This window comes from Panthera onca, chromosome B1, assembly GCF_046562875.1.
Source record: "Panthera onca isolate mPanOnc1 chromosome B1, mPanOnc1 haplotype 2, whole genome shotgun sequence".
In the NCBI taxonomy this organism is placed as follows: Eukaryota; Metazoa; Chordata; class Mammalia; order Carnivora; family Felidae; genus Panthera; species Panthera onca.
In genome coordinates this window covers 99857954-99885761 of record NC_138342.1, presented here as the reverse complement: position 1 = coordinate 99885761, position 27808 = coordinate 99857954, and the positions used below count along the sequence as shown (strand labels likewise).

General features: G+C 37.0%; 1 protein-coding gene and 1 long non-coding RNA gene across 5 annotated transcripts in view; both read left to right on the top strand.

Annotated features, from left to right (window-relative positions):
• PRSS12 (serine protease 12) overlaps nt 1-27404 on the top strand; it is a 75828-nt gene extending 48424 nt beyond the window's left edge. For 2 of the 4 annotated variants that reach the window (XM_081795566.1, XM_060654302.3), the window contains 6 exons: nt 6370-6575; nt 9484-9562; nt 10296-10418; nt 23382-23662; nt 24965-26816; nt 27079-27404. In XM_081795566.1, coding sequence (XP_081651692.1) covers nt 6370-6575; nt 9484-9562; nt 10296-10418; nt 23382-23662; nt 24965-25272 — 997 coding nt within the window. In that variant the 3' untranslated portion in view covers nt 25273-26816; nt 27079-27404. Of the gene's footprint in view, nt 1-6369; nt 6576-9483; nt 9563-10295; nt 10419-18068; nt 18100-23381; nt 23663-24964; nt 26817-27078 lie in introns of those variants that run through there. The other 2 variants (XM_060654304.3, XM_078445795.2) reach the window with 2 other exon arrangements.
• Nucleotides 1-27808, top strand: part of LOC144616145 (uncharacterized) — a 251109-nt gene that overhangs the window by 120595 nt on the left and 102706 nt on the right. The window lies entirely within an intron of this gene.

The window sequence follows — 27808 nt, the reverse complement described above, 5'->3', positions numbered from 1 at the left end:
GACCACTTCAGAGGCTTTTAAATCTTGGGGTAATGCATTGTGGTAGGATTTGGGATGAGTGAAAAATATGTCTTTCTTTTGTGTAGTAGGAGAGGAAAATTTTGAAGAGTTGATTTTCATTTCAGCCAAACCAGTTTTAGGCGAAAATACACATGTCATTTGAGGATCTAAATACTGATTCCCATAAAGCCATGCATCCTTAGAAAGTCATCTGCTACTCCCAGGAGCACTTACATCCCAGTTTAAAGACTGTCTAATGTATTGAAATTGTCTGCTGTGAATTACTGCCTGGCTGTAGCCTAGTGGGAAGTCCCTTCCCTTTTTTCTATAGATGACACAGTCCTTAGTTGATAAAAAAAAAAAAAAAATCAACAAAGTTTTTTTTAAATTCCACTACATTGCTGAGAATCTCTTTATTTAATTATGCACTGTTATTAGTTAAAATGTTCCCTAACTTCTATTTCTAATGTATCTAAAATGGTGCATTCTTTTAGTCTGTAAGTTGATAAATTTCTAAGAAATCATCCTTCATTTTATTTAATGGGTCTAATTTTATTTTCTATGCGTTTATCTCTACCTATCATCTACTTCTATGGTATTTATGATGATTTTTTGTCTGTTCTTTGTGTACTCTTCTGTTTTTTTATATGCAAGCAACCCTATTTTCTACTTTCATTCTTTCCTTTCTTTAGTGGTTGGACACTCAGCATTCTTATTGTTTTACTGGAAGTTCTGTTAAAATTTTAGCAAACATGCTGGCATATTTTCTTACCAATTTCAGAAATTATCTGTAAGTTTCCCTTAGCATGCTATTATTTACTTCCTACCTCCACTCATCCGCACTTCCCACACTGATGGGAATCACCTGGGATTTTAATTTCAGAATGCTATTAATTTTTTATTTTCTTTGAATGATGCCTATTTGAATTTCAAAAGGCTTAACATTATACAACCACATTGTCAACAATTATTTCTGTTTTTTTAAAAAAAAGATTAATAAAATAAGCAATATTTGGCGATTCCAACTCAGAAAAAGGAGAGAAAATACAAGTATACAAAAATACAAATATACATTAGAGAAAAGAAAAGGAATATGAGCAGATACACATATCAGGTTAAAAAATTATAGAATACTGTGAACTACTTTTAGCTAATAAATTTGGAAATCTAGATGAAATGAACAATTATGTAGGAAACCACATTTTCAACAAAAATATAATTATGAAAATTGATAGAAAACCTAAATAGATTAATGATCATGGAAGCAATGACTCTGATTTTTTTGCTGAGGAGTTTTGACTGGTCTTCAATTCAGGTAATTCCCTAGTTATATAAATTGATGCAGAGTGGGAAAAAAGATGGAAATCTTTCCATTCATTTTATGAGGCTAATATAAATTTATTTCATGACTAGATAATCCAAGTATACTCACACACACATCAAGAAAACTATATTCCATCTCATTAATCTACATACAAAAATTCAAACAAAATATTAGCACATTTAATCCAATGGTGTATTTAGACAGATTTGAAGAAATGGGAGTCTATTGCAAGAATATAAAAATGGTTCAAAGTGAGGCATTCAATTAATGTATTTCAGTGTATTGTCTATAAATTAAAACAAATATGATCAACTAATAATGGCAAAACTTTATATGTTAAAAATCACCATTTCTTCCTTATGTCTCTTAGGAAGCTTAGGATAAAATAAAACTACCTTACCTTTATATCACATTCATCAAACAGGAACAAAGCAAGCATGCCTGCTATTACTTCAGTGACTCAGTATTATCTGAAAGTCCCACTATCATTAAGCATTGAGATACCAGTATTGAAAAGGAAGTCAGAATTGTTACATGAATAATGTGATTGTCCAACTAAAAAACCCAAGAGAATCAATGGGAAAGACACTAGAACTAGTGTTATTTTTTAAAAGGCAATAGTTCCTATAAGCTAAGTAGAAAATAAAAAGAAAAAAAGATCATTTAGAAGGTACAAAAACCAAAAACCAAACAAAAAACCCAAACACTACCCAACTAGGAATAATCACAAGAATTGAGACCTATATTGAAAAAAAGTAAATCTTTACAAAGGTAGAAAAGTTAATAAGTGATATACAACAATCCTGAATGGGAAGACAGAATAGAGATTAATCTATTCATTAAATGCTGCCCTTATAAAAATCTTTTTATTTTTCTTGGTGTGGCTGAGGGTAGGGGTGGGGAGAGGAACTTGACTTCAAAAGTCATCTGGAATCAAATCCATGTGGTACTGGCACAGGAATAGGCAAGAAGTCAACGATACTAACTACAGCAGTGATTATCAAACGATACTAACTACAGCAGTGATTATCAACCTCGGGTGTACACTAAGATCACATTGAGAGTTAAAAGAATATTACCCCCATGACCAGCCCCATTCCCATGGATTTTACTTTAATTGATGTCAGGTGGGGTTCAGGTTTTGCTATAATATAAAAGCTTCCAAAGGTAATTTTAATGTGTAGCCAAGATTGGGGATTACTGTATCGTAAAGACCAAAAAATGACTTATGTACATGTACGCATGATAAATGTTAAATTATAAAGACTTTTAGAGGCTCCTGGGTAGCTTAATCGATTAAGTGGCTGGCTTCAGCTCAGGTCATGATCTCATGGCTCATGGGTTCGAGCCCAGCGTCAGACTCTGTGCTGACAGCTCAGAGCCTGGAGGCTGCTTCGGATTCTGTGTCTCCCTCTCTCTCTGCCCCTTCCCTACTCACGCTCTGTCTCTCTCTGTCTCTAAAATATATAAAAACATTTAAAAAACATTTTTTAAAAAGCCTTTCAAATCAGTGGGAAAAGTTATTGGGAAAATGACCTTAGGGACAAAAATAAAACTATATCCCATACTAACACTAAGCAGAAATAAATTCCAGATAGATCAGAACTATGATGCACAAAATAAAGCAGAAAAACTTTTCTTTGAATAATCACATTTTAATTATACATATTTCAAATGAATAAGTTGCTTCCCAAAGACTTGCCCTGTATTCAGCAATATATATCCAGAACCTTAAAAAATGTTTATATCTGTTGAACAAAAATACTACTTCTGGGAAGAAATCTAAGCTGTCTACAAAAACTTCTGTTTAAGAGTGTGTGTGTGTAACAGACTCTTAAATAAGAACAAACAGAGGGTTACTGGAGGGGTTGTGGGAGGGGGGATGGGCTAAATGGGTAAGGGGCATTAGGGAATCTACTCCTGAAATCATTGTTGCACTACATGCTAACTAATTTGGATGTAAATTTAAAAAAATAAAATTAAAAAAAAAAAAGAAAGAAAGAAAGCAAACTGATAGTTACCAGAGGGGAGGTGGGTGAAATAGGTGATGGGGATTAAGGAGTGCACTTGGGATAAGCACCAGGTGATGGAACTGAAATCATGATATTGTAGATGTGAAACTAATATAACACTGTATGTTAACTATACTGGAATTTAAAATAAAATTACATTTAGAAAAAAAGAAAGTATGTGTGTGTGTATAATTATAAAAAGTCTTGAATTTTAAAAGTAAATGTGCAGCAGCGGGGAAATAAACTCTAATTTTTCTATGTTAAAGTTTGATGTAGAACTCCCTGAATAGGATTCACCTAGAGCTTATGAAAAAATAGATTTCTAAGTCCCACTGGTGATACACTCACTCAGAATCAACCCAAGTGGTCTTTTAAGTACTCTGAAGTTTGAGATCCACTACACTAATGTGTACAATGAATTTTTTTAACCATTAAAAATTATAGTTAGTTTTTTCCCCATAAATATGTACAGGAAGGGAATGTACCCGGATGCTAACAGTGTGTTGTTGGGAATTTTTATATTTTTATTTGTAAATTTGATACAGTGAGCATTAACTTCTATAGTTATTAAATAAGTTTTATATTAAAAAAGATTTACTCTAAGAGTACTGTGAGAATCATCTGTTTGGGCATAGGGGTTTTTTACAACTTACTAGTAGCTGTATCAGTTTTTTTCGTTTTCTTTTCTTTTTTAATTAATTTATTTATTTTGAGAGAGAGCACAAGCAGGGGAGGGGCAGAGAGAGAGGGAGAGAGAGACTCTCAAGCAGGCTTCGCACCCCACACTGAGCCTGATGTGGGGCTCAATCTCACAACCATGAGATCATGACTTGAGCCGAAATAAAGAATCAGGTGCTTAACCAACTCAGCCACCCAGGTGCCCTGTGTCAGTTTTGAAGTGAATGTGTTGCCAACCACAAGCATGTGAGACCAGTTCTCATTGCTGAAGAGGGTCATTCAAATTAATTTCTCAGATGATTTGTATCAATAAACTTTGCTAAGTTTCTTGCATAATTATAAGGAAAGTATAATAATTTTATCTTAGTTAAGTAGAATATATTTTGATGTCAGAAATCTGGGCCAAATTGTCATTTTTAATGAGTCAGTTTCTTTTGATTTGACACCTGCCTTTTGCCGGTTTTTCTCTTGGGTTGTTAAGGTTTTAAAACTTTTTTTAATGAATTTTGAGAATTCTTTTTATTTTGTATGAGAATCAATTCTATTGGATAGATTCACCAACAAATATATTTGTGAATATGTAATACAATATATGCATCAACTTTTTAATTTATCTTTTAACTTTCCTTAGGGTGGTTTTTAGTAAAGTAGCATTCTTAATTTTTATTGAATATACTAGTCCTTTAATTTAAAGTATACCATCTGTGTCTTGTTGAATAAATCTTTCCCTATTTGAAGTTGTAAGGATAACTCAAAATAAAACTTTGCTTTCGTAATTTTGCCATCTATTTATCAGGAATTGAGTTTTGAATGTGGTGTTAGTTTGAAATATTTCACTTTCAGCTTTTATATTTGGATATTTAAAAAGAAGTACTGTGTAATTAAGAACAAACAACAAAAAAGTAACATACCAAAGTAAATGTTCCTTCTATTTGTGATTCCTGGTTTTCTTTTTCCTCTAAAAATCAGATGTTTTTACTTTTAAAGTAGTCTTTAAAATGTTTAGTCTTTAAAATGTTCCCTGGGTTATTATCTAACCTCATAATTTTCTTAGCAATTTTAACCAATTTTAAAAACACTGTTACGTTCTTTAAGAAAATTTTGAGATGATTTTTTTTCCTGCTTAAACTAGAGTTTAAGGGGCACCTGGGTCACTCAGTGGGTTAAGTGTCCAACTCTTGGTTTCAGCCCAGGTCACATTTTATGCAAGATTGAGTCCTGGGTCGGGCTCTGTGCTGACAGCGTGGAGCCTGCTTGGGATTCTCTCTCTCCCCTCTCTCTTTGTCCCTCCCCTGCTCATGTGCATGTGTTCAATCTCTCTCTCTCAAAGTAAATAAATAAACTTTATTATTAAAAAAAAAAAATGACCTCATAGTTGTGAGATTTAGCCCCACTTTGGGCTCCAGGCTGGGTGTTGGAGCCTGCTTAAGATTCTCTCTCCCTCTCCTTTAGCCCCTCCCCCCTCATAAAAAATAAAATAAAGGGGTGCCTGGGTGGCTCAGTTGGTTGAGCGTCTTAGTCTTGATTTCTGCTCAGGCCGTGATCTTACAGGGTTGTGGGATTGAACCCCAATCATGGTATTGAGCATGTAGCCTGCTTAAGATTCTCTCTCTCTGCCTCTCTCCCCCATCATGTGCTCTCTCTCTCTGTCTCAAAAAACAGAGCGTGTAGTCTGCTTAAGATTCTCTCTCTGTCTCTACCTCTCTCCCCCGTCATGCATGTGTGCTCTCTCGCTCTCTCTCTCTCTCTCTCTCTCAAAACAGAATAAAAATGAAATAAAAAAATGTTAAATAGTTGAAATTAGGGGTGCCTGGGTGGCTCAGTCGGTTAAGCATCTGACTTTGGCTCAGGTCACGATCTCGTGGTTCCTGAGTTCGAGCCCTGTGTGGGGCTCTGTGCTAACAGCTCAGAGCCTGGAGCCTCCTTCAGATTCTGTGTCTCCCTCTCTCTCTACCCCTTGCCTGCTCACACTCTGTCTCTCTCTCTCAAAAATAAAATATTTTTTAAAAATTAAAAAATAATAAAAAATAAAAAATTGAAATTAAAAACAAAAACAAAAACTAGAGTCGAAGACTATCATTAATTTTTGACATGCCATTAAATGTGACTTTCTTAGCAGAACTTAAATTAGAGGCACCCAGGGCAGTAAAGAAACTGTGAGCTAGCAAAACAAAGAAGGTAGAGTTATTACCTCTTTTAAGCTTGTTTTTGATAGTCATGAAATAAAAATTTTTTTAGCATACATAGATGCTAAGTTTAATACACTAAAATTAATTGAATGAGAGTATATGTTGTGATGTGTTAAAACGTATGAGTGACTGGTTCTCCACATCCTCAAGAACGCTCTGTTTCCAGGGGCCCTGCCAGAGCAAGAACCATGGCTTACTTTGGGGAAGGGAAAGGCCCCATCCATGTGGATAATGTGAAGTGCACAGGAAATGAGCGGTCCCTAGCTGACTGTATCAAACAAGATATTGGAAGACATAACTGCCGCCACAGTGAAGATGCAGGAGTCATTTGTGATTATTTTGGCAAGAAGGCAACAGGTAACAGTAATAAAGGTAAGTCATTTTCCAGGGCCTGTACAAGTCAAAGAGTGTTCTTCACTTGATTAGTATCAGCAGTACTTTGATAACAAAAGTCTCCTTCATAAGACTGTATATAATCCCTGGTTCCTTGTGCTTGTATTAAGAGGCAGTGGTTTCCTGACAAATCTGACTGGATGGGGCTTACAGGGCGAGCAGAGCTCAGGGGCAAGAGTGGATTTACAGGATTTGTAATCTCTGGCATTCGGCCCTTTCCAGGTTCTCAGTCATTTCTGTACCATTCCTTCTCTGGATGTAATAAAACTGTCAAACTTGTCGGTATCCTTGAAGATTTAGAACTGATAATTACTTCACAAAAACAAGGCCAGAAATGACAATTTAAAGATATGGCATAGAAAGGAACTTCTTCTTCCACTCTCAAAAAGGTTATCTTTTGTAGATTTTATTCTCTGAAATTAAAAAATGTAAGGGAAATGAGAAATAATCTTTCAGTACAACACAGTAATAGGTGTTTTATACTTAAATAGAAAGGTCATTGAAAGCTGAGTGTAACTTTTATGAAACAAATACTGCTTTAGAATAAAGAAGTAGCTATTTTGTAGAAAACTGTGGTTACATTTTATGAATAGAACAATGATCTCTTTATGTGTTTTGAAAGCTCAGAGTTTTGATCATTGGATTTTCTGAAAAGTAGGTGTATCTGTATTTAAACATTATCTTCCTCTAACATCTTTTAATTGCTAAAGACAATGCAAAAATGAACTGGATGTTGTTAATATGATTCTTCACTGTCTGAGGAGCTTTTGAGTATGAAGAGTACTTACAACCTTTTGTGCTTTGTTTTATACACACACACACACACACACACACATACACACATAATCGGCTTACTAAATCATATATTTAATATTATTAAATAGTATACTTATATACAAGTAGTAATTATAGCTTATTAAAGTGCCTTCAGTAATTTAAACTATAGTTAAAAATTGAATATAATTCTTTGGATTATGTCAAATTTCTTAAGTGGTAGAAAAACATAAAAATTCAATAATTGTAAAATGTTTTTGCTTTGGATTCTCTCTCTCTGCCTCTCCCGCACACTATTTCTCTCAAAATAAATAAGTAAACTTAAAAAAAATATTTCCTCTTAGACAAGCTGGATTACATAATTTGGTTTGTTAACCTACTGATTTTGTATTGAGGCTCAAGACCTAGTGACTTCTATAAGGGGACTGAAACTCAAGGCATTGGTTATTGGTCATCTGATGGGATCCTTTTATAAATGAATTTCATTTTGCTTAAAAAATTTTTTTTTGTAGCCGTGGATTTTACGCCTTACTAGATTTTACACTTTTGCGATCTGGTGCTTTGCCCTGGAATGATGTAAACTTTCAGTTTTGCTTGCTCAGTATTACATCATTCTTTATCTTGGCCTTATATACATTGACCTGACTTGGACCATTATTTGAAACTTATGTTTTTCTAATATCTTATAATTTGCTGTGTCATCTAGAGGATTCATATCCTAAGAGATGAGAATTAAAGTTTGACAGCATGCCTCTGAGATCACTTGGCAAATTGGTGATCTTGGTAAACATTGTTTAACCTTTTTCTCCATGAAAAAATAACTAGTGTTGATCCCCTACTGAGCTCACTTCTACCTGGTTATTATGGGGGAATATTAGTGCAGACTAGATTTTCATGCTCTTGGCACAATTCCCCACCTTCTCTTCGTACACAGATAGAAAAAGTGTCAATCTATACTTGGTACATATGTACTTAACCAAAGAAACAAAATACCCCTGTAGAGATTCCCCTCCTTCTAAAATTATTTTTAAAATAGCTATACTTTGGGGCACCTGGGTGGCTCAGTTGGTTGAGCATCCGACTTTGGTTCAGGTCATGATCTCGCAGTCTGTGAGTTCGAGCCCCGCGTTGGGCTCTGTGCTGACAGCTCAGAGCCTGGAGCCTGCTTCAGATTCTGTGTCTCCCTCTCTCTCTGCCCCTTCCCTGCTCATGCTCGGTCTCTCTCTGTCTCAAAAAATAAATAAAAACATTAAAAAAATTTTTTTTTAAATAGCTATACTTTATTTTATTTACTTTCTTTTGTATACCACCTTTTCATATATTTTCGTTCTTAATTCTTTTTTTATGCTCTTGTGAGAGTCTGTTATCTTGGGAAATTTGACTGTATTTCCTAAAATGCCACTTTGTTTAGTAAACCCTTTCCATATAATAATATGCTATATGAGTAAATATAAATGTAGATATAGATCAGAATCCCATTCTAAGTTACATTTTGTATAAGTGGCCTGGAAAGTGTTGTATATGAAAAGCAAATTACTTAGACCTGTAATACCTTTGCAATTCTCTTGTTTTGTTTAATGTTCCTGCACTCCAAAACAGTCTCTGTAATCAGCTGTAGGCGCCCGTGGGATGACATGCCGGACAGGGTCACAGCTGAATGTGGGAAACCTCATAAAGTTCCTTGTCTGCTTGTGAATTCTTGTTGCCTTGGCTAAATGAGAAGACTTTTCTTTCTTTTTTTTTTTTTTTTTTTTAATTTTTTAATGTTTATTTATTTTTGAGAGACAGAGCACAAGCGGGGGAGGGGCAGAAAGACAGGGAGACACAGAATCCAAAGCAAGTTGCAGGCTCTGAGCTGTCAGCGCAGAGCCCAACACGGGGCTCCAACTCATGAACTGTGAGATCATGACCTGAGCCAAAGTTAGTCGCTTAACCAACTGAGCCACCCAGGCACCCCAACTTTTAATTTTTATTATAAGAGAAGGTATCCTATAATTTGAGGAGAAAAGATGTTTTAAAATAGAGAAAGAAACGGCAGGAGACTGTGTCACTTGTGTCTTTGTCACACTGTCAGCAATACGACAGTCTGATTAATAACCTCTGTCTGCTTCAGAATCCCTCTCATCTGTTTGTGGTTTGAGATTACTGCACCGTCGGCAGAAGCGGATCATTGGTGGGAAAAATTCTTTAAGGTAAAAGGTCCTTCAGAGATTTTACATATTACAAAACTATTTATGTACATACAGTGTTACAATTTGGGGGTTTTTCTACTATGATATAAGGGATTTATTTTACTTACTTAATTTCCTAAATTAAATCCAGATTACATGTTTTTTTTTCTTTTAATCTACACTTACTTTATGTAGACTGTGTTCTTAGATCACTACCTCCTGATTTATACAATAAGTACGTTGCTGAAAAGTTATGTTGTTGAATCTCACTAAGAGGAGGTCTGAAAAATATGTAACTACAAAATTCATTTAATTTAGAATATATTTGTTTTAGACTTGACTCTTTTAAATGTGTTTTTTTTTTTTTGTTTTTTGTTTTTTTTTTTTTTTTTTTTGTTGCGTTTACTAATGGAAACCCAGTACTTTGCTTAATGAAATACTTCTTCGGGCTGCTTAGGTGAGGTTGTGAGGAGAGAAAATACACTTCAAGCAATGAAATATCGAGAAGACTGAGTTTTTTCCATGAGTGTCAGAGGTGGGTGGGATGCATACAAATGTCCATAAGCAGATCTTCAGTGTGGTCTGCTCCAGGTTGTAGGGGTACCATTTTCAAAGTAGGGAGATATCTTACCTGCTAGGGTCCCTTTTATGTGGCTTTCCTCCCACCTGCAAGCCTTCCAACTCATTGTCTTAATGGATGCTTTTCTTTGCTTTTCTCCCTTATACGGACTCAAGTGGCTTACTTTCTTCTTAGGGGTGGTTGGCCTTGGCAAGTGTCCCTCCGGCTTAAGTCATCCCATGGAGATGGCAGGCTCCTTTGTGGGGCCACACTCTTGAGTAGCTGCTGGGTCCTTACAGCAGCACACTGCTTCAAGAGGTATGTGTCCACCTTTCCAAACAAGTCCGTTGGGTTCTTATTTGACAGTGCTTCCAATTCCTTCCTGCTCCATAGCATACTAGAAACTTGGGGTGACAGAGCCAGGCTACCAGTCTTCTTTACCTGTGCCCACGGCACTGTGGAAGTGGGGGAGGTAACAGAAGGAGCAACGAGAGCCCTCTGGAAGCCACTTGCTACGCCAGTGTTAAAGCAAACTCTGTATTTGGGGGAAGAGAAGATGCATTTTGGGAGGGGAGGTAGCTATGTTAGTGCTTCCCTCAAGAACTTATCTGAGGGTGAAATCATATCCCAGTAGACCTAGAGGAGATCTCAGATGACCCAGTAGTGGATACTAAGAGTAGGGAGTGAAGTTTTTATTGTTTTTTGATCCTTTGGATCTTGGTGTTTTGTGTCTTTTAGATTTCTCTATTTGTACCTTCTAGAAAGTCCAGGTTGCATCCTGATTATTTCCTCATCTCCCAAACATTTTATCACTTCAGTCTGAAGTCTTCCCAGTTGAGAGGGGAGGCCATACAGAGAAAAATGGTGTGCCAGAGTCACACTGCTCATGGTGGCAGTGTCTGCACTAGGACCTGGCTCTCCTTTGTTCTTGTCCTGTGTTCTTTTGTGGGCCTGACTAATGGCCATTTCCTCAGCATGAATTTTGGGATTTAAAAATGTATACCAATCCTTGGCAAAATATTGATAATTAGTGAAGCAAGGTGATGGTACAGGAGTTTCACTGTGTTATTCTAATTGTGTATATTTGAAAATGGTCATAATAAAAAGTCTTATATAAAATGTATAACATGTCATTGAAAAATTCTTACAAGCAAGAATTTGTTTTATATTTTTCCATATGTGATACAAGGCTTCACTATATATTTACAATTTATCCATATAGATTTTGTTCACTTTAACCACCATGTGAATTTTAACTCCTATTGTAAGGCTAAATCACAATTTATTTAGTTCCCTACTAATGGATAGTTAGTTGGTTTCAATTCTTTCACTATGAAAAAACAATGCTGTAATAGACATCTATTGTATGTCTCATTGGGTACACATATGTGGGAGCATTTTGCTAGAGTATGGGCACAATTCAGTTTTACTCAGCACTATTAATTTATTTTCTAAAGTAATTGCATCCATTTATATCATGGCAGTAGGTAAGTCCATTTCCTCAAGTCCCCACTTCAACTTGATATTATCTATCAACATTTTTAGTTTTTGTCAATCTTAGACTTTTTGGATTTCTTTTCAGTTCCACTTCCCTGATTAGTGTCTTCCTCTTTCATGAATTTCTTTGTTCATATTCTTTGCTTATCTTTCTATTGGATTGTCTTTTTGAAATTGATTTAAAAAATTTGTTCTGTGTACAGAGTCTTTGTTGTTATGTGTTACAAATACCTTTTCTCAGTCTGGGGTTATGTCCTGTCCACTTGTTTAAAATCTTTTTCTTATGAAGATATTTTAATATCTTCATTTAATATGTTTAATATGTGTCAATTTTTTAAGTTTGATAAAATTTTTTATATTTATTTAAAATATCCTTTCCTACGGGCACCTGGGTGGCTCAGTCGGTTAACTGTCCGACTTTGGCTCAAGTCATGATCTCACAGTTTGTGAGTTCGAGCCCCCCCCCACCCCGTCAGGCTCTGTGCTGACAGCTGGGAGCTCGGAGCCTGGAGCCTGCTTCCGATTCTGTGTCTCCTTCTCTTTCTGCCCCTCCCCCACTTGTGTTCTGTCTCTATCAAAAATAAATATTAAAAAAAAATTTAAAATATCCTTTCCTAGCCCCACATGATGAAGATTTTATCTTACTTCTTCACTAAGAAAATGTATAATTTTGTTCATGTTTAGGTTTTTAATCTGTTTACTGTTTATTTTTTGTATACATAGTATGAGAAAGGAGCCTCATTTTCTACTTTCAGGGATAGTTAGTTTACCAGCACTTTGTATTGAACATTACATTCTTTTTAAAAAAATTTTAGGGGCGCCTGGGTGGCTCGGTCGGTTAAGCGTCCGACTTCGGCTCAGGTCATGATCTCACGGTCCGTGGGTTCGAGCCCGCGTCGGGCTCTGTGCTGACAGCTCAGAGCCTGGAGCCTGTTTCAGATTCTGTGTCTCCCTCTCTCTGTGACCCTCCCCCGTTCATGCTCTGTCTCTCTATGTCTCAAAAATAAATAAACGTTAAGAAAAAATTAAAAAAAAATTTTTAAATATTTTTTTGTATCTAATGATGGAGCTTTATTTTTTCTTTTCTTCTTCTTTTTTTTAAGTTAAATCTTAGTTATGAACGTTACATTCTTTACCCAAAGATTTATGTCAATTATCTTGTATGCTCAGTTCTCATATATCTTTGTTTCTAGGATCTCTATTCATTTCCTCTTATCTATTTTGGTAAATATTTATGAAGTAATCTTCCATTTGTAAAGTGTGCAGAAGACACATATCTGTATTTTACATAGCCTTTGTCATTTCTGGGATAATAATTGAGTTTGAGAGTTCACCTATATATCAGTGGGTTTAATACATTCATGTGTTACATCAACGGCACACACAATAAAGATTATATTCATTCATTGACTTAACAAAAATTTAATATTCCCAGGAATATGCTATAGGATATAGTGGAGAGAAGACAGATAAGGATCATTGCTATGATAAGAATTTTCAGTGTAGCTATAGGAACCCAGAAGAGGGAGATATTGATATTGCTGATAAAATAGTATCAAAAAAAAATTCAGGGCACAATTTTTAAAGTGTGGTCTTTCCACCACAATATTAGATACATTTAGCTTGTTAAAAATTCAGATTCCTGGGCCCCTCCTCCAGATCTACTGAATCTTTAGAGCCAAGCCTCAGGAGTTGGCATTTTTATCAAGCATCTCTGATGATCCTTCTCAACACTAAAGGTTAAGACCCACTTGCCTAGTGGATAAAACAGAATATGATCTGGATATGTTTGAAGAATGATGATGAGGAAGAATGTAATAGAGCTCGTAGGATACTTATCCATGTCCTATTCAACATATTAATCACAAAACTAAAAAAGGACACTGATGGTAAATTAATATATTTTTGGATGCCAGAAGATTGGGAGAGACACATATTGGAAGATAGGATACATGATGGGAAAAGGTCTTGATAGTTTGATCCTAACAAGCAGTGCAGAATAAGAAGGAAGTAAAATGCTGACTTTAGTTCCAGGAAATGTGGCTTAAATGTAGCACACATGAAAATGACCGCATGGGTTTTAGAGTCCTGCAGCCTTAATACAAGTCAGTGATGTAATGCAGCTGCTCACAAAGTTTATCAGTTTTGAGCAGCACTGAAAGAATATTGTCAAGGCAAAGCAGTGATGAGCCTAGCTATTCTTACTATGCTCAAGCTATTGTCAGAGACAAAAGCACTTTCACTATCAAACAGAGAGAACTTGGCTCAGTTCTGGGGGCCACATCATGAAAAAAATGACATGGTACACCAGGGAAGGCAAACAGACAGGGGAGATTGTGTGGAATCAGATTAGATTTGTTACTTGTTGCTACAGATACTTCAGATGTTAATGGGAGAAAATATAATTTTCATTTTAACCAAAGAGTTGTTTATTTTTTATTTACTTAACACTAGGACAATTCAAAGATGGAATGGGCTGTATGTGGGAGGAAGACTAAGTTCTGTTATGAAGTGTGTCCAAGCACAAGAGGTTGTATTCATGGATTGATAGAGACTGGAGCTGGGTAACCATCTAATGTTGAGAGAATAGTGGTGAAAGAAGCATGAGACATATTTGAACAATGGGAGTTATTAGTTAAGATAGTGATCTGGAGTTTTGGTAGTGGACTTACAGTAGAGAAGCAGGAAAGACCCAGGGGTGCCTGGGTGGCTTAGTCAGTTAAATGTCCAACTCTTTATTTTATCTCATGTCACAATCTCATGTTTCATGAGATTGAGCCCCACATTGGGCTCTGCACTGACAGCGAAGAGCCTGCTTGGGATTCTCTTTCTCTCTCTCTCTCTCTCTCTGTCTGACCCTCCCCTCACTCTCACACACTCTCTCTCAAAAATAAATAAGTAAACTTTAAAGAGAGAGAGGGAGAGAAGCAGGAAAGGTCTGAAATGCCGGAATAGTGAATTTTTGTTTCATTCACTAGGTGGTGGGAAACAACTAAAGGTTTTGAGCCTTGAAATGTGATCTAAGAGGGGTTTTAAGACAAGTCATTGGGAGATATATAGGATTGATCTGAGGATGTAAAGCAAAATTATTAATCCAGGAGTCTGTGAATGAGCTTCAAATTAGATGAAGAATCTTTGCACACATGCTACTGGAGTGACTCCAGTTGGTCCGTGTTACCAAGTGATTAAGACTCAGTATGGTAGGAACTGGAGGGGGACTATTGTAATAGAAATAGAAGATGGAAAAGAAAAGGAGGGAGAGAAGGTAGAGTCATGGTGACAAAAGTCAGTAGAACTTGGTACTGTGTAACAAGAGACTTGGATCTGGCCATTGAGACCAAGGTCACAGTTCTCCAATTTTAACTATTCACTTTTGTGAAAATTATTTTGCCTCTTGGAGCCTCAGTTTTCCCACTCATGAAATGAAGGCAATAATATTCCACAGTGAAGAACAAATGACCTGCTACATGTCTGAAAGTATTTTATAAAATGTGAAATTCAAAACAAATGTTGGTTGTTATATGTTAGGGTTCCAAAAAGAGAATCAAAGATTATTATTTTCAACAGTAGAAAATTCTGGGTGATTTTATTCCACTGACCACTGGAGAAGAATAAGGTAGGAAACTACAAGGAACCTGGAGAAGCCTGTCTTAGGGTTTAGAGGTTAGGCAAAATAATTCAGTAGGTTCAGTTTAGATTATCCTGTTTTCTAAATGCTTCATCTTTTAAGTCTCTGCTAAAAGTTATAGACTTCAGGGTTCAAGGCTTAAAGTATTAAGTAGGGAAATTACCCAAAAATTCCACTTGAGTTGAACACTTTGATCTGACTTTTGGAAGGTCTTTTTTGTTTTCTTTCTTTCTTTCCTTCTTTCTTTCTTTCTTTCTTCTTCTTCTTTTTGTTTTTTGTTTTTGTTTTTTTGCTACATGTTTGGGTTTGGGTTTGTTTGTGTACATGTCATTATTCCTCCTCTGGCCTGCTCCTTCTAGATGATTGCTTAAAGTCAGTAATCATCTCCTTTCTGTTTATAAACCTAGTGTCTAATATATTACTTGGCACATAGGATATACTCCTAAATGGTTGTTGCATGATGAAAGTGAGGGCTTAGTTGCCAGATAGTGGATATATTTAAGAATGTTTGACTCTTTAGAGAATGGTGGTATTTTAAACCTGGATCAACAGATAATTCCTTCCATATGTCATTTCTGAACTTCTTCCCTTTATCTGCACAGAAGATAAAGACAGTTGATTAAAAAGCAGAGGAGCAGATTATGATATGCAGCATTTTGATGTATTTTAGATATAATGCAAGATTCTTTTAATGCGTGTAGGGAGAAAATTATTTTGCAAATGTGTTTTATATCCATCTGCCTTGGTCTGTAACCTTTACCAGATTTCATAGACTTCCTGTTTTGAAGTGCCTAAGGAGCTACAGCTCACATCTTTATTGCAGTAAGCTCATTAAAAGGCATAAGGACAGTTACTAGTGATTAGAATAAGCTCCAAATTTTGTTTCTTTTCTGGGTTCAAGGACTTTGGATTAAAACAACCCTCCTTTAATCATCAGAAACTCTTAAATTTGCAAAAACAGATTTCCTCTGGAATTGCAGAGACTGCAACGTAGAAGCAATATTGTCATGTTCTGAGAGGTTACCTTCCTTTTAGATTTCTTGGGAGTGTAATTTAAGGTCTACTGGTAGGGGAAATTTGTTTTTTTTTAAATGTTTATTTATTTTTGAGAGAGAGCAAGTGAGCGAGCAGGGGGCACAGAGAGAGAGGGAGACACAGAATCCAAAGCAGGCTCCAGGCTCTGAGCTGTCAGCACAGAGCCTGATGCAGGACTTGAACTCAAGAACTGTGAGATCATGACCTGAGCTGAAGTCAGACGCTTAACCGACTGAACCACCCAGGCACCCTGGGTATATTTTGGAATGAGCTTTCACTCCTGTTTTTTATTTGTATCTCTACTGCTTTAACTAGTGGACTTCTGCATATTCCATATAATGGGTTCTTGTTCATCAGGCCTTTTTTGGTGCCTAATTCTTGCAGTGATGATATAGGCTGGTGCTTTTGAACACCTATTTCTGAATAAGGCCTAGATTGCTATTCCCATCTGTGTTATTTTATACTATGGGATGACAGCTCTTTATGTTAATTTTTTTTGCCTTTGTAGTCATTCTTTTATATAATCCTCATATCTGAACGATCTAAGAATGATGGCCTGGGAGGTTGAGATCACAATGCAGTTACTTCAGATCCACTATGCTGTTACCTTCATTTTATATAGTCTCTTTGCATGATAAGGATACTTTATTGTAAGGCCGACAGTTCTAGTAATCAAATTCTAATTTGTTTATAACTTTCACATGTTGTGATATGTTCTAAACACTTATTTTAATGCCAGCACAAAAACTGAGATAGTTGGTGAATCACCATTTAAAGGTCTTCTATCTCATTCTTCACATTTTTCCCTAGTGTTAATGCAATACAGACGTTGGAATGAATGCAATATCCTGTTGGCATTTTGAAGTGGAAACTTGGGATAAATCAAGTGTTTTTGGAGTTCCTATGATTCTTATATGACATAAATTGCTTGCCTTTGATACTCTAAATTATGAGTATCATGATATGACCCTCTCTCTATGGTGCTGCAGCAATATAAGTGAGAGAAAAATTCCTGAATGTTACACTAATTCCTTTTAGTTGTTTGTTCTGGTAACAGACATCGTATTGGAGGGAAGAATGTACCCAAATCAAGGACTCTCTGATTTCTGTGATTCTACTGCAAATTTGATTTGATCAAAAATATAGCTTTACCTGATTTTATGTTTCATTTTTTTCCTAGAAACACCATAGCAGCTGGAAATTGTTAAAGGTTGTTGCTCTGAAAATCAGAAATGTCTAGGTCTTTGTAATTACAAAGATGAGGCACAGAGATAATGGAGTCACGTTTTAAAGACACAGAGTATCAGATGCTTAGCATATGCTTCATCATGACCTAGTATCTAGTAGAGTTCATTAAGAACATGCTCTTTGGTGGTATACCTAATACTGTCAATCATGCTAAAACCATTTCCTGAATACACACACACACACACACACACACACACACACACACACACATATGACAGTGCAAGGTTCTACGGAGGCTTCTAAGCAACTGTAATCATTTATACAAGTAACTTTAGTCAATCACTTTTTTTATGTTTATTTGAGAGAGCGAGAGAACACGTGTGCGCATGTATGTGTGTGCATGCATGCACACACATGCAGGGAAGGGGCAGAGAGAGGGAAAGAGAATCCCAAGCAAGCTCCATGCTGCCAGCACAGAGCTCGACCTGGGGCTTGATCTTATGAACCGTGAGATCACGAACTGAGCCAAAATCAAGAGTCAGATGCTTAACCGACAGCCACCGAGGTGCCCCAACTCTTCTATTTTTAATTCCAGTAATTTTTTGTTCTTTATTGTTCAGAATCTCAGAAAAATGAGGACATTGGATCTTACTAAGCTGCTGTGTTTCAGATCCTTTCTTGCTGAAGCCTGTCTGGTAATTTCATCCACTATTTATTTGAGGGGTAGTCGAAGGCATTTCAGCAAAGCAAACAACTGAATGGTGTGTCAGCCGAAACCTGAAATGTTTGGTTTAGAAGCATTTTTGAATACAATAAAGTTTGTCTAAGTAACAAAAGCTGGACTAGTTTTTATGTTAAAAAAAAAAAGTTTCCTTGATATGTTTTCTTGAGAAGCCTAGAACTACAGTAAATGTTTTCAAAATCTGCAGTCATATTGGGAACCTCAGCCAAAGTATTATCCCTGAAGTATAAGAGAGGTGACAGTAGAAGACAAATATTTGGTTAGCAAACTAATCCAGTCTTCTGTTGGATGCTCTTCAAATTCCAAGCATGTGATTATGTCTAAAAATAATTGGAGTGAAAGGAGCGTGGGAATCACTGCTTAGGTTTACTGGTCCATTTCCTTAAATCAGGACAAGTTTAAAAGTGTAGGTACCAATAAAGAGATTCATTTGACAAGAATAGTGTTTTTTTCCCCCTTCTAGTCAGGTATATATATTATTTTTATTTTCAGTTTAATATCAACTCCTGATTGGTGAGCATGCTAAGTTTGGAGTAGACTTAAATCTACTGGCTGAAATCTGCTTGATTGGAGAACACAGAATATGTTTGTAACGTGTATGAGTTTTGGGTTTTGATACCTTTATGTAATCTCTTACGATGCTCACTTCACTTGGAGAGATTCTAGACATGCAGGGGCAGGAGTTATCACTATGCCTTTAAGTGTTGGTTGCAGTGGTTCTCAAGCCTGACTGTGAATTGGAATCACCTATCGTTCTACATCAGCCCTATTAATTTAATATTTTCAGAGATTTGTGACCTAGACATTTATATATTAAAAAAAATTCTTTTTTATGTTTATTTTTGAGAGAGAGAGAGAGAGTGTGAGAAGGTGAGGGGTAGAGAGAGAGGGAGACACAATCCTAAGCAGGCTCCAGCCTCTGAGCTGTCAGTACAGAGTCTGACACAGGCTCGAATCCACAAACTGAGATCATGACCTGAGCTGAAGTTGGACGCTTAACCGACTGAGCCACCCAGGACACCCTAGGCATTTATATTTTTAAAAGTGGTACAGGTGCTTCTAGTAAACAGCCAGCATTTAACAAGAACATTAGATATTTGGAGGATTTCAACAAGTGTAACAGAAACTTTAGTGATGGTATTGTTATGAGAACTGGTGAGAAGCTGACTCTGATTTCAGTAAGTTAGGGATGACAGTATTATATATGTGCACGTGGATGCCTTTGAAAAGAAGTTATTTGACATACACTAAGACTTTTTTATCTGTGCCAAGCACTTTGCTTAGTGCTGAAGATACGAAAGTGAGTATAGCATGGTCCTTACACTTAAGGAGCCTTTACCTGGGGAGACCTGACATCTTAATTTGTCTTAGAAATTGTTATAAATGCTCTGACAGTGCTAGTGAGAGTGTCAGAGGCAGGATTGGTCAGTTTTCGGGCAGGGCAGCAAGAGCTTCCTAGGAGGTTCTGGACTTGAGACTTGAGTGATAAAATCAGTTGTCATGTTAAGATGGGAGGTGGGGGATGATACTGCAAATAGTTCGAATAAAGGCAGGTGTGTGGGATACCTCTTCAAGCAGCTAAAATGACAGGGGCATGGAGACCAGGCTGAGGTCAGGTAGGCAAGAGCCATTCTTGGATGAATTTGCATATCATTTAAGGAATTTGAACTTTATTGTGTAGATAGTGGAGAACTCTTGAAGGGTATATAGAAGAGTAGTTATATTGTCAGATAGAAACCTCACTCTGGCTGCAGTGTGAAGGAGGGACTGAAAAAGTTAAAACCTGAAGCAGCAAGGCCATTGGACAAGACTATTGCAGTAGTCCAGGAATGAAGGGGCACATTAAAGGCAAGACTGCACAAGACTTTAACACTTGGGTATTTTAAAACGAAATTTCCTTGTTGTAGAAATGTTGTTTCTTTGTTTACTCGCTGAAGACCCAATTTTCAGATAATGTAGAATATATTTATACAGTTAGTTTAGATACAAGGATCATTTTAGTGAAGTGACACAGCTCTTTCAAAGAGTGGAAAATATTGTTGTAGTGACTTTTTTTTTTCAGGTTGAACAGTACTGTAATTATGTGAAAGGATATAAAAAGTTCACGTATGAAGGGAATGTCTCATAATCCAAGCTTAAAATTTATAAACAATGTAATAAACAATGTGAGAGACTGTATTAAAGAGATATAATAAAATAGGATGCCTAGTTTATGCCAAACTATTTCTCTAGACCAGTACTGTCTAGCAGAAATACAATGTGAGCAACAAATGTGACTTTTTCTAGTAGCCACATTAAAAGATAAAAAAATCCAAACAGGTGGAATTAATTTTAATATTTTATTTAACTTGGTATATCCAAAATAGCATTGCAAAATATAATATAAAATCGGGATATTTAATGCTTATTATCTATAGAGACAGTATATTTAGTATTCTTTTTCATACCAAGTATTCAAAATCCAGTGCATATTTTATACTTTTAGCACATTTTACTTCAGACCAACCACATTTCAAGTACTCCAGTAGCCACATTGGGCTACTGGCTACTGCACTGGACAATGAAGCTCAAGAGAATTTCTTCAATTCCATTCTAAAGATAATATGGAAACATTTCAGCACCACTTTCAAGGATGCATTCACAATTATTCTTTTTAGAAAGGCGTTAAATCACTTGAGGTTTTACTTTAAAACCTGAATACATTAATTAGTCATAGTGAATTAAAAAAAAAGTTTATTTTTGAGAGAGAGCAAGTGCGTGAGTGGGGGAGGGATGGAAAGAGGGGGGACAGAGGATCTGAAGCAGCCTCTGCACTGATAGCAGCAAGCCCAATGTGGGGCTTGAACTCACAAACCAGGAGATCATGACCTGAGCTGAAGTTGGGTGCTTAACCAACTGAGCCACCCAGGGGCCCCTAGACAAACTGAATTTTTATAATATAGTATCAGTACCCAGAAAGTGGGAGTGAGAAGTAAATCTGATCTTTCTCCATGACTATTACTTTTCACTGTTTTAAGATGTGAAATAATCCCAAACTTTACTTAAATTTTGAAGTAGAACCCACAAGAGGATCTTCTCTGGGAACAATATATAAGAAGCTTTCTGAATTTAAAAGGTCTGTGATGACTTATGGTTGGAAAAGGGGAATCAAGGAAGCACAGGGAATTATTAGTATTATAGATCAAGAACAGGTGGATGTATAAGCTAAATCATCTTTGTAGCACTGTTCAGTTTTTTGAGCTGACATAGTTAAGAAACTTACTCTATATATTGCAAGCCCCACTTAGGGGTGTTAGAGTGTTTGAACAGCTTAGAACTTCCAGTAATTTTACAGGAGGAAATGGAAGGCTGTATTTAAATAGGCAGTCATTAGAAAACTCAAGTTTTCAATACAGACTTCTGTAAATTCACATTCAAGTACAGGTCTCATATCTAGTGTAAGACTTTCAAGTTTTCATAAAAAGAAAATTAAGGTGAGAGCTGTAAAATGTACATATTTCTATCTCAACAGTCAGACGCTAGCACAAACTAGGTGCTAAGTTGATGAAACCATAGCTAGAGTTTGGCAGATAAAAGGAATGAGGGACTGAGTTTTTTGCAAAGGAGTGATTGTGGAATCCAAGCCTGGTAAGAAGGGAAGTCATAGGCAAAGTGAGATTGAAATGAAAAAACTAGCGGGGTCAAAGGATTGAAGCGTAATGGGGTTGAAGAATGGTAGAGCTATAAAACTGTAAGGATAGGAGGTAGAAAGTAGGAGATGCTTTAAATCAAGACTTCAGAAATGTGTAGTATTTGGTGAATACAAGGTCTGTCTAAGTCTCATGATGGGAGCAGGTGGCTGAGATGGAGAATAGGCTCAATGCAAGTGAGGAAGTTAAGGAAGTAAATGGACATGGTATTGAAAGTTAAGCCTTTAAGATGTTTTAAGTACTGGTAGGGGGTAAGTGAGCAAGGTGCTATATAATCTTAAGTGAGAAAGAGTAACCTGGAAGTGGGTTGGATCATATATTGTGTCTGTAGTTCTCAACTGTGGCTAATTTGCACCATAGAGGACATATGGAGATGTCTGGAGACATTTTTGGTTGTCACAACTGGGGTGTGTGTTTATGTGTCTGGATGTGTGTATACCTTCACTACCTTGTGAAGAGAGGCCAGGGATGCTTCTAAACATCCTACAATGCACATAACAGCCTCTCACAACAAAGATTGCTCTGGTTCCAAATGTGAAAACAGTGCTAAGGTTGAGAAACTCTGCTTTAGGGGGATGCACCAGAATCAAGGTATGTTGGTTGAAAAAACAGGCTGAGAACTATCAATCTAGTAAATATTTCTACTTTAACTGAATACTTTAAGGAAAAAAGACATACACATTAAAAATATCCATCCATTCATTCATTCACTAAAAGACATATATATGCTGCATTCTCACTTAATGGGCATCACTATTATAGGTGTTTTAGAGTCATCAGTGAACATAAAGATCCCTGTGTCCTTAGTTACTTCTTGTTTAAGCAGGGGAGACAGGGGACAAGAGACATAATAAATTAATCTGTTAGAAAGTGGTGTTAAAAAAGTGATTAAGGATATTGGGAGTGCTGGGGTATAGGAGGGCAAAAGGTGGGCTGCAGTCATCTCACTGAGGTGACATCTGGAGAAGGATTTAAGAGATGTGAGAATATAATAAATGTATGTTGCCCTGAAAATACAGTTTTGGTTTGCATTGTTTACAGGAAAGGGGAGTAAAGTAGGTATGTGTTAAGTGCTTTGACGGATACAAAGTTAGACCAGCCATGGTTTCTGCCCTCAGAGAGCTTTGTGATGAGCTACTATCATGGAAATGATAGAAAAATGAAGACAGCAAATAACAAGACAGTAATTTTGCCCTATTCTATCTGTTCCTGTTTTGATCCTTTTTCATGGTAGGGAGATAACAGGTTAATGGTTAGCTGTTATTTTCCACTCATGCTGCATATTTGCTCCTTCTCAGAAAACCAGGCCAGGAACCTGGATTAAACAGTGATATGAACGAAGTGGGTTTGGAGTACAGGACTGAGAGCACTGGGATCAGAGAAATGCAAAAAGTAAACTTACAGAAAGGGATAAGGAATAGGAGGAAAGGCCTACAGTATGTTAACCTTCCTTGCTGCCAGTTTAACAATCTCTAGCCTCTTACTAGCTCTCTGCCTCCCAGGTACGGTAACAGTACAAGGAGCTATGCTGTTCGGGTTGGGGATTATCATACTCTGGTGCCAGAAGAGTTTGAAGAAGAAATTGGAGTTCAGCAGATTGTGATTCATCGGGAGTATCGACCTGACAGCAGTGACTACGACATCGCCCTGGTTAGATTAGAAGGACCAGAAGAGCAGTGTGTCAGATTTAGCAGCCATGTTTTGCCGGCCTGTTTGCCACTCCGGAGAGAGAGGCCACAGAAAACCGCCTCCAATTGTTACATAACAGGATGGGGAGACACGGGTAATGTAGATAATACAAATGACATCTGGGCACCTTTCTTGTGTCTGGGATTATCAGTACTTTTGGGTGTACAATGGGTAGTAAAATCTTACATGGGTTCAGGCTTAGTAGTTTGGAAATTCTGCCAAGCCTGTGATGCATGCATGCAATTTGGATTTGTATCCCAAGGGTACTATTGGTTATCATTCAGTTTAGTACAAATTGACAGAACTCAATCACCTTAAGGGCTGGTAGAGAAACCTTCCTTACTTTGAGTTGCCCACACTAGTAAGGAGACAGAAGAAATAAATGATTTTAAGATCCTACTTCAACACTTGGGCCTGGCCGGCTGAATGACAACTTCCCGTATCATTTTGCTATAGAATTTTATCAGTGTGTATCAGCTAGTGCTTGTTCAGAATGGTCCTTGAAACAACAGATGTGGGGCTCACCTGGATTGGGTACTTGATTCCCAAATGGCTACTAAATAAGGAGAAAGGACAGGTTGACCCCTCTCCACTAAATATGATCAATACTGCTAATTATACTCTTGAAAAGAGCATCAAGTAAGTATGTCTACAGGTGATAATTTCAGTGTTTTATTTACAGAGTATTTGTGTTCATCACACACTGCATTAAATCTGGGCTTTATATTTGTATTATTTCATAGCTGAAAAAAGGTAGAATAGCTGTTGCAGATATAGAATACTGAAGAAGCACATACTGACCACTCCTTAGATAAACCACAAAGAAAACATTTGCTGAATGAAACAGTAAAATCAGATCAGAGTAAATGCCTTTTCCGTACACTATGTGGAACCATGAGGCAAATCAAGTGTCTGAGAATACTTAAGTGTATCCATTCTCAATTACTGCAGGAGGGAAGGTTCATTCACCTTTAGATACAAGTTAACAGAAATGACAATGTCAGTTTTACAGAATGTTCTATTATGAATTATTTCAATTGAGTAAATAGGATGCAAGAAAAAAAGGTGGAATTTAGATCCAAGAAAGGACTATTGTAGAGGACATCATCAATTATACATATTAGCCACTGAACAGTTAATGTCTTGCCAGGGAGTACACCAACATCAAATGGTTAGTATACAGGAATGTTTAGCTTCTCAATCTTTTATCAGATGCCATATTTGGAGTTCTTGCCACTCAGGTCCTTCTATACCATTTATAGTTACCACTCACTCAAACTACACTATGCCACAATAGGGTTTTATTTTCAATTAAATGTTCATTGGACTGTTAAATGTAGTGCTTTTGTGTAAGATCTTTGGCTGGCATCTAACTCAGATTATTTGGTCTGACTAGGACGAGCCTATTCAAGAACTCTACAACAAGCAGCCATCCCCTTACTTCCCAAGAGGTTTTGTGAAGAACGTTACAAGGGTCGGTTTACAGGAAGGATGCTTTGCGCTGGAAATCTACATGAACACAAACGTGTTGACAGCTGCCAGGGAGACAGCGGAGGACCACTCATGTGTGTTCGGTCAGGAGAGAGTTGGGTCGTGTACGGGGTGACCTCCTGGGGGTATGGCTGTGGAGTCAAGGATTCACCTGGTGTCTATACCAAAGTCTCAGCCTTTGTACCTTGGATAAAAAGTGTCACCAAATTGTAATTCTTCACATGGAAGCTTCAAGAGAAAATACTGGAAAATGTTCAACATCCACATTAGCACTCAGCCAGAGATGCCAGCCAACGGAGATGAGAGCTATGTTCCTTCTTTTGTGTTGTGATTAAATCATGTGCACCATTGCTGCTTGAGAATTTGTGATGTGAATATTCTGTTAGATACCTCAGTGTAGTACTACTAATTACCCTTAACTAGCATTGTGGCCCACCCCAAAACTACTCTGGAGTCTTTATTAGCATTCTCCAGAGATTACTGTGTATCAATAGTGCAGTAAGGCTGTTTTTACATTCATTTGGATTTAGAGCTTATAACTCAATCAATACTGTTTACACTAGAGTCAAGGAGTGGCATTGTTTAATTAAGCTCAGATTTTCTTCAAAAGGCTAAGACATCTTCACACATTGAATCTCTGTAGCCTTTAACAACTGAGGAAATCAAGGGCCAAAAAAGTGAAGGAATTCCATTATAAACCTAGACTAGGATCAGTGATCATACATTCCTGAATGAAGCCTTTGTACTATGCATTATGGCAACACATTCTACTACCCAGAAAAATTTGGAAGAATTCCTGATGAATGCCTTCAAGTTGTTGGATGTACAACCTAATTTATCCACCTTATTTGTTAACATCCTCTAGCAATTACTTTCAGCTACTTCAAATTTACAACTTGATAAAACTTTTCCTTGCCATCATGTGGTTTGCTGGACCATGATTTAAGAGTGCCATCTATTGCAACTTTCTTGTAATGACTAAAATCTGTAGACTTCCACTATCCTGATAGTCCCAGCTAATAAAAATACTGTTAAAAATGCTTTCTCTGCTTAGTGAGAAAAAGCTCTAAAATAATTTAACTGTTTCAACCGCTTTAATTAACGCACCAGCTATATGCTAGGCACTGCTGTAAGTGGCTATGGCCTTCAATGACCGTTTTTAAAAGGCTGGTAATGTTTTATAGTATCCCTAGCTTTCAAACAGGCCCAGAGGCCAAGGTGAGACAGTAGGATCCAAACTTCAGGAGCCCCAGTGCTGACCAGGTCATTTTCAGCCTCCACTGCTGAGTAAAGGCAAATTTTCCCTCTGACTATTTCTCAACACAATTAAGGGACAATTAAGGGTGCTTTACTATGCACCCTTTCAGGACATTCTTGATTAGCAATGCAAAATCTTAGGCCAAACAAAAAAGGCTTGCCTCTCAGGCTACTTAATCACAATGATTGCTAATATCAAGGGCCCTTCAGTGTTTTAAAGTTTTTGTAGATCCATCCAAGAAATAGATGCATAAAAACAGGTGAAGAAAATCAGTGTGAACTTTAGGATTAGATCATGTTAAGTAATCCTTTTCAATGGCTGTATTAACATGGAGGGGACTTCACCCCTTTCCCTACTGCATCTACTTGTATCCTTTTTGTAAATCCTCAGCTTTGTAAAAAACTGGTGCTAACGTAAAGGTGCTTTATAGTTTACGATTTTGCAGAACTGCAATGCTATGTCAGGCAGAATAACGTTAAACCTTTTGTAAAAGCTCAAGGTTTTTTTTTTTTTTTAATTGTTTTTTTTTTAAATTTTTTTTTTTCCAACGTTTTTTATGTATTTTTGGGACAGAGAGAGACAGAGCATGAACGGGGGAGGGGCAGAGAGAGAGGGAGACACAGAATCGGAAACAGGCTCCAGGCTCCGAGCCATCAGCCCAGAGCCTGACGCGGGGCTCGAACTCACAGACCGCGAGATCGCGACCTGGCTGAAGTCGGACGCTCAACCGACTGCGCCACCCAGGCGCCCCAAAGCTCAAGGTTTTGATAAAGGCAGAACTTTTCAAGCATTTACAACTAGTGATGATAGTGGTACAGACAGTGCACACTTGCACAAGGGCTGAGAAAATGTGCAATACAGGAGAGAAAATGAAACTTCGCACAGGCCACCTTTATAACTAAAGTATAGTGCTGATGCAAGCAACATTTATACTGAAATTTTAATAGACTGGATCGGGAAACTACTTGGCTCATAAAATATGCCTTGATAATAGCTAATTTTTTTTTCTTGTTAAATGTTAAGTGTGACCTTTAAAAGACACAAGTGTTCAGTGCACATCTGTGTGAATAAAGTGCTTAGCTGCTCACCTTGTATAGTAGCCTTAATCTTTTGTACGGTATAAAAATGACTGTTGTCCCTTAGGGGTAAGGTGGCTTCACGTGTAGTTCCCACCCAAATACTGTAGTGACTTAGAACACGACTTTTTCCAGATGAAATCAAGCATTTTATTTAATTATAGCAAGCAAGCACTCACTTATTCTCTACTAAATGTCATACTTACGCCAAAGTAATATTCTGGCCTATACGGAGACCACCAACTTGATATCTTACAGATTATTCACCACTCAATATGCAACATGTTGCGATTAAAAAAAATCACGTTTGGCAGTGCACCACAAGATTCTAAATAAACAGGACTTCACCCATACATTTTGAATTTCTTGATTATCTGCAAGAGAAGAAAACCAGTTTTGTAAACTCCGTGTCCTA